This window comes from Bidens hawaiensis, unplaced genomic scaffold (assembly GCF_021521415.1).
Source record: "Bidens hawaiensis isolate Kalapana, Puna unplaced genomic scaffold, B.hawaiensis_p1.1 tig00013241_1, whole genome shotgun sequence".
Lineage (NCBI taxonomy): Eukaryota > Viridiplantae > Streptophyta > Magnoliopsida > Asterales > Asteraceae > Bidens > Bidens hawaiensis.
The window spans coordinates 136,282-144,094 of NW_027492117.1; the positions used below are offsets into that span (position 1 = coordinate 136,282).

The 7,813-nt window shown below is 36.5% G+C and overlaps 1 protein-coding gene across 1 annotated transcript; it reads right to left on the bottom strand.

Annotated features, from left to right (window-relative positions):
* Positions 1–5,772: 5,772 nt before the first annotated feature.
* LOC143543638 (uncharacterized) lies at positions 5,773–6,864 on the bottom strand. The gene is made up of 2 exons (XM_077035910.1): positions 5,967–6,864; positions 5,773–5,841 (listed from the first exon to the last, which is right to left on the bottom strand). The coding sequence occupies exon 1, from the start codon at positions 6,857–6,859 to the stop codon at positions 6,413–6,415; it is 447 nt and encodes a 148-aa protein (XP_076892025.1). The 5' UTR covers positions 6,860–6,864; the 3' UTR covers positions 5,773–5,841; positions 5,967–6,412.
* Positions 6,865–7,813: the final 949 nt, after the last annotated feature.

The window sequence follows — 7,813 nt, forward strand, 5'->3', positions numbered from 1 at the left end:
TAGGGATTCAGATCCCTTTCCCCATTCATTGTTAATGTTTTTGACCTCGTCGTATATCTCTTCCCCTGTCATAGGCTCTTTAGCGGTTCTCATCTTCTCTTTTCCGTTGAACGTCTTTGTTTTTTTTCTGAAAGGGTGGTCATGTGATAAATACCTTCTGTGTGCAGCATAACTCTGCTTCTTTGTGTGATAAAGTCGAACACACTGAGTGTCGTCCCGACACACCACACACCTTTGAATCCACTGTAAGGGCAACCACATAGTGTACCAAGAGCAGGGTAATCATTAATCGTCCATAACACAACTGCACGTAGTGTAAACATTTCTTGTTTATATGCATCATATGTTGGCTCCCTGACCTCAAATAAAGATGCTAGATCGTCAATTAAAGGCTGTAAAAACACATCAATATTGTTTCCTGGCACTCCGGATATTAATAAGGAAAGCATGATGAATTTTCTTTTTATACACATCCAAGGTGGAAGGTTGTAAATGACTGCTAAAACAGGCCAGGCACTGTGGTTTATGTTGCCTCTATGTACGTCGACCCCATCAGTGCAAATCCCTAGACGAAGATTTCTTCGATCGCTTCCGATGGTATCAGATTACCTATCATCTATGGCTTTCCATGCTGGTGAATCTGATGGGTGGCGTAAAACACCGGGTTTATTGGTACTCGTGGCGTGCCATGTTAAATTCTCTGTTGTGGTCTTTGATTGAAAGAGGCGCTTGAATCGTGGAATAATGGGAAAGTACCACAGTATCTTAGCGGGCGTGTTTATGTAAGTTTTATTAGTCTTTTCATCCACCTTCCACCTTGACTTGTTACAAACTGGACATGCTTCCAAATCCTTGTAATCCTTATAGTAAATAATGCAGTCACTGATACACACATGTATCTTTTCGCATCCTGAGCCCATTGCCTTCATCATCCTTTTGCCATCATACATATTATTTATCATTTCATTATCTGCAGGTAGCATCTTTTTCAACAATTTCAGAAGTTCATCAACGAACTTATGAGATACCCCGTGCTTTCTCTTCAATTTGAGTAGTTGTACTAATGCAGACAACTTGGTGAAGTCAAGACATCCTTTATATAGGGGCTTCTCAGCGTCAACAAGTAGTTGTAGAAACTGTTGATACTTCTTGTCGCCTTTGAAATTGTCTTTTGTAGCATTTACCATTTCTACAGTTTCATAGGCATCTGTTAGAATGTTGGTGTCAACAAACCCAGTATTATTATCATAATTAGTTGGAATGCAGGTGCAGGCAAACCCAGTACTATCAACATAATTAGTTGGAATGTTGGTGTCGGCTTCTCCATGTTTTATCCAAGTAGTATAATTCTTATCAATTCCAAACCTGTACAAGTGATGTTCTACCTCGTCTACAGTAAGAGATACATGGTTCAAACACCGAACACATGGACATGAAACAGAAATTGGTGGTGATGTCTCCTTGCAATTACGAACTGCAAAATGTAGAAATGCCTTAACACCATCTCTATATGTTGTACTACACCTGTCGCCTACTGACATCCAAAACTTATCCATATTCCAAGGATTTTTTTTATTAACTGTGTCATCAACGATATATATATACTAATTAACGCCAATAAATGTAACTGACTAAAAGCAAAAATATTCGCTGCTCACCTGAGATTAATGAAGCTGTTTGGTAGGATTGAGATTGATGAGAGTTCAATAAATTCACTAGCAGATCATTTATTAGGGTTTGGTCAATACTAATTGATTTGTGAGTCTTCCAGAAGATAAATCGATTAATTGGCGGGTAAAAATGAAAATTTTAAACTTCTAAATTTTGTTATATAAATATTAGAAGAGGTTCTATTACGTTCTCAGGGTGTAGCTCAAACGGTTGAGGCGCTTGTGATTAAACATAGATTGCAAATATCGCGGGTTCGAAACTCAGGAGGGACATATTTTTATTGATTTTTGATAATAACCTCTTTTTAATGAAATATTATAATAACCTCTTTTTAATGAAGTAAATACACTGTGATTTTTGAAACACTCAAACTAAACTACGGAAACACTCAAACTAAACTACTTATTAAGCCTTTAAATGCGTTCAGAAACATAAAAATACATCATAATAGCTGGTCTAAAATCGTAACAAAGTTTCTTAGCTTTTAATTAAAAAACTAATTAAAAGCCCTAAAAACAACAAGAAGCAAATAAAATACAATATCTTCACTTTTTTTTCTGATTCAATCCTTGAAGCTACACTCCTTGCAAGTTGATCATCTAATGACTTATTTGCCCTTATCAAGATAGGAATTATGTCTGTACATCTTGTGCACACATCAGATCTTGTGGACAAAACACAATCAGGCCATATAAAGAAATCACATTTTTTGCCCTAAATTGAAAAAAATATAGGGTTTATAGTCAACAATTGTAGATGAATTCCAACTTTATTTGCAATTTCACTAACCTGAGATGCACAATTAGAACCTCCGACCTGGATTTTTGGTGGTGCTTGATGTTCTTTGAATGGCTTCTTGACCACAAATACAATAAACCTGAGATCGATTGCTTCTGTTACTGGATGTGGTGGTCCTCGGTGATATTTCTTCCATGGTGAAAAAGGAGTTTTTATTGAAAACAAAACTAGATATATAAGTATATATATATATATATAGGAGGGTTTAGAAAGGAGTTGTTGTACACATGCTTTTTATTAGCTTTTTGGGATATTTATATATGTCTTTGTACAGTAGCGGGTTGCAAGCGTAATAGACTCTTTTGAACAATTATATAACATATTTTAACGTAATTGATTACACGCATTTTTAACAAAGAAAGATGAGAACCATTAATCCATATTTACCATTCATCAAAAGATGCATCACAAAAAGTACCCTTAATTACAATACATAAAACATGTTAAGAAAACATTTTAAGATAATATATTTACCATTCATCAAAAGATGCCATACAAAAAGTACCATTAATTACAATACATCACAAAAAAACCAAGACCAGCAAAGCTAACATCACCATCACTCCGCCTTGTCCATAGTCTCCGCCCCTATCTCCTTAAAACTCATGTTGGTTGACACCGTAGTTATGGTGTCAAACAGGGTCTCACACACTGAGTCGTAGCATTCAGACTGTTGTTGCTGATAATCAGCAACCATTGCTCGAAACTCAATGTCGTCTTCCCACAACATTGGAAGGTGTTTGTTTTTTCGGCTGCGAGTGTAGCCCTAATCGCTTCGACTTTCTTCCACAAAGAGTCGTCTTTTTCTTTCTGAAAATCCATCGTTTTTTTCACTATGGCCTTCAAAGTTTTCTCAGAAGAATTCATTTTGAGTATATCTTTCTGAAACTGTTAGTGTGATTGAATAACCAAACTTAATGTAGTTAAGTTTGATTTGTAGTAAGATATAGCAAGATCTAGTAAGTTATAGCTTAACTTTAATGTAGGCTATCATTACCATAATATTTTTCCCGGCATTTTTGACAGGTGACGTATAATTGTGACCAATTAATTCTGACAGGTGATATAAATGCATGAAATCTCTAGATTAAACTAAAACACATGAGACAATTTGGTGCATTTCCCAAGCGTGGGACACCCTTTTGTTTTTTTATTACAGTTACTATTCGTGCGGTGCGTTTCCCAAGCTTGGGACACCCTTTTGTTTTGTCTGTGAGCATTTTGGTTATATATACCTACACCACATTTGTGAAACTCATATACCTACATAATTTTAAATTATTTTTTTAGTTAATAATGGATTGCTCGTCATCATCATCATCATCATCCAGATCCTACAAGGCTTCCCTCAGAAGGCGAATTGAGGCTCAAATCGAGGTAGGTAAAGCTTGCCGGGAAACTCTTACTGAAGAATTTGTAAATACTAGAAACAGCTTGGATGCCAGGGATCTCATTACAAAAGTTCTTACTCGGATGCCCTCTAGTTGTATCCGAGATCTTGCTGTTTTGTTTATGGTTGATGTAGGACAGAGAGAGCTTGACGAGTCAAAACTTTTGGGCAAGGCAATTCTTGAACTGAATTTCTCAATGGAATTGAAGTTGAAGTTTCTTATGTCACTCAGAGATTAGTATGTGATGGTGTTTCATGGTGTGTTTTTATGTGTGTCACTCAGAGATTAGTAGTAATAAAATTTGTATGTTTGTGATGGTGTGTTTATATGTGTGTTTTGGAAATAATAAAATTTTTATGTTTGTGTTAAAACTTTGATTCAACATATAACTATTATCTTAAAGTGCATTACAAACTGATAACAGAAGTCCATATCATAACAAGTATCTTAAAGTACATAGCAGTCACTTTTGAAACCATTCAAATTTGTTGTTGCCGTTTCTTAAGTTCATCAATCAACTCTTCTCCGGTTAAACAAGTGTCGTCATTTTCATGGAATAGCAGTGCTTTCTTGATAAGAGTATTTATGTGTTGGTTTATATCCGAGAGGAGGATTTTGCACAAATACTTTAACCTCAACCATTTTAGCTGTCTTTGTTGTTCAGGGCCTTCATTTTGGAGATTACACCCCCATGGTCTCTTCCCATCATATTTCTCAATGTGTCTCATAAAAAAATACCACAATCTATTCCATTACTTTTTGTTCTCCATGTCATCTTCAATCTATTGATTGTTGCTACTTGGATTTGTTGAGTAATGGGGTGTTTGATTGTTTTAAGATACATGCAAAAGACGTTTCTCTACACAAAATAGAAAGCAATTTAAGTATTTTGATAATTTTTGTAACAGGTATGTATGTTTTTTGGGTTAAAGGTATATATGTTTACCAGTATATCAGGAGTCTTTCCGTATCTTTCTTCAAAATTCTCTCTAATTGCTTTTGATTTGTCTTCTAAGCTTTTAAACTTTGCATCAGTTGGTATTTCTTGGTTTGCACTGTTGTCAAGTAAGTCTATCACTCCTGTTTGAAGATTGAAGGTAACCACAACGAAATGATCATGTTTTAGAATTGGCACGAGCACTATAGCAACCTCCTTGAGTGATAGAATTCCACTCCTTTCCATTTCTCTTGTCATGTTGTCTGAAAAAACATCCAGTCTTTCTTTGTCTGTGTAACCCCTTGACTCTGAATAATGGTCACTTGTCTGTATATTAATTAAAATGCAGATGATTAATGCGTTTATTCAGCGTTTCTAATAGTACAAACAAAATAGATTAATTTGTACCAGCACATTGCTTGAAGCAAAGAATCTGAACGGTGATGCTGCTGATTTTTTCTTTTCTTCATAGTTCATTACTTCACTGAATGCATCCATTGCATTGGCGGCTATATAAATGCCAGGACAGAAGCTTTCAAAGACCACCTTGAACGATTCTGTGTGAGTGGACTTGTAGACCTCCTCCCAAATGTCTCCAAGACAACAAAATATATACTCTGAAATTATTTGTTCATCTACCGTGACACTAGCGGATACGTCAACCTCTCTCAGAAGATATGTAGAGTTCAGTGTAATGAGGCTATCACTTGTTGACAATCCGGTGTCAACTGTTAAACATAAAACAACTCACATTAAATTTGACTGAAAATAATTGTAACTATAAGTAAATACCTTCAACCCCTTTTGGTTTTTATTTATAATTACATACCCTCTTTTGCCCACGCAACCACTGTATTAACAACTTCATCAATATCTGCGCACGAGCCATTGTTTTCTTAACCTGTATCACCTGCATCATTTTTTACGACAGCCAAAGATGTAATATGTTCAACTGTGATTATAATTAAGCTGGTATATAATTAAGCTGGTACATATATGATATACCTTTCTGAGCAGCCACTGGACCAACAACATCTGAATCAACTGCATCACACAGATGTAATAAGTTTAAAAGAACAACATAAGTGTTTTAAGAGCGTTTTAATTATACTAATAATTAATTTAACCCAAATACCTTTTAGAGCAGCCACTGGACCACCAACACCAACATCTGAATCTTGTGTTTTAGGGACCACATTATTAGTGAATCTGTTTTCCCATTCACAACATCTAGCAAAGATATTCTCATTTGATGGATGTCTATCCTTTCCTTGACGGACCAACTCGTTGATCTCAGAGCAAATTTTATTAAATTTCTTCAACTTGTTATCCATTGCCTTATTCCAAGACTATAAAAAGAAAATATAGTTTGGGTTAATTCAAAAACATTTTCAATTTATCCCAGCCAGTTGTAATAGAGTTAAATAATAGTCAACAAGCACGATAGGCATTTGCAAACTTAAAGGTGAATAATCGCTTACATAATCATCCAAATCTTGTTCAGCTGTTTGATCGGCGTTATCTGTTTCAGATGCACTTTGACCATCTGTTTTTTAATTACATATAATGTTGTATTACATAAAATGCATGTAGAGATAAGAGATATGAGAGTTTTTTACAAGAAAATAACAAGTTTAATACCATGTTCTTGTTTCTCCTCAGCTGCAGTGTTTTCTTCAACTCCAGGCTTACCGGCAGCACTAACCGTCACAGCAGCAGTAGCAGCAGCAGCTGCAGCAGCAGTCTCATCAAGTCTCTTCCCGGCAGCACTAACTGTCACAGCAGCAGTATCAGCAACAGCAGCATCAGCAGTCTCATCAAGTCCCTTCCCGGCAGCACTAACGGTCACAGCAGCAGGAGCAGCAGCAGCCGCATCAATCCCTTTCCCGTCAACACTAAACGTCGCAGCAGCAACAACCTCTGTAGCATCTTCTTCTAAGGGAGGACCATTATTCTCCAAGTATTTTTCCATCTTATTAAGAGTAGTTGTTGTTATGTAGTTAACTGCAGGCGTTGTGACGGAAGTCCCAAATGGACCATAATTTTTCTGGTATTCATGCATGTAAAGCATCACAAGGAAGGTGATTAGACCGTTGTATTGAACGTTGATACCTCTCCATTCTTCAAGTTTTCAATAACATAGCTGCACCAGTCCATATTTGGAATATCGGAGGTTTTATCAATTGTGTATATGAATCGTTGATTGACTGTTGTGGATTTTGTCACAAATCCTATACAGGTGTTGACCACCACAAGGAAATTAATCTTAAACAGTTCACCAACTCCTTGATCCGCGGCCAGTTTGTCTTTCACATGCTTTATACTTATTCTTGCATTTGTCGGGAATTGAGATTTAAACAAATCTTTAGTAACATCTTCCCCCAATCTTGGTCTACTCTTGCCTAAAACAGGAATCCTACCCATTGGTATCCCCAACACTTCATGTACTTTTTGTGGTGTTATCTTAATAACACCTCTCCCAATGTTCAATTCATTTAAACGGTTATTATAGTTCATGAGCAACCAATATCCCAAAGTTGTAGGAGTTTGGGTTACTTGAAGTCTTAACATTGACCCGAAACCCATTTCTTCTACACAAGTTTTTTGGGCAATGGTCATTGCCTTCACTGCATCAACAATATTAATAGGTGCACACCTATTCATCAATTTTTTGTCTACAAATTCAAAAAAAGGTTATCCCCTCTCGGCTGCTTCTTTTCTTTAACGGCTCTCTTTTTCGGACGCTGAAAGTCCAGGCCAGAGGTGCAGGGTTCCACCTGTTCCCGCTTTGACAACAACCTGTCGATTTTTGTGTCAAGGTCTGAATCAGAGTCTGCTTCCACAACATGTTTTGTTTTCCCCACCGGAGCAACTTTTTTAGTCTTTCTTTTATCAGTCTTGTTTTTTTCTTTAATGGCTCTCTTTTTCGGACGCTGAAAGTCCGGGCCAGAGGTGCTGTGTTCCACCTGTTTCTGCTTTGACAACAACCTGTCGATTTTTGTGTCAAGGTCTGAAT

Bases quoted from the DNA above. Each gene is read 5' to 3' on its own strand.
- LOC143543638 (XM_077035910.1), bottom strand. From the start codon at position 6,859: ATGCATGAATACCAGAAAAATTATGGTCCATTTGGGACTTCCGTCACA.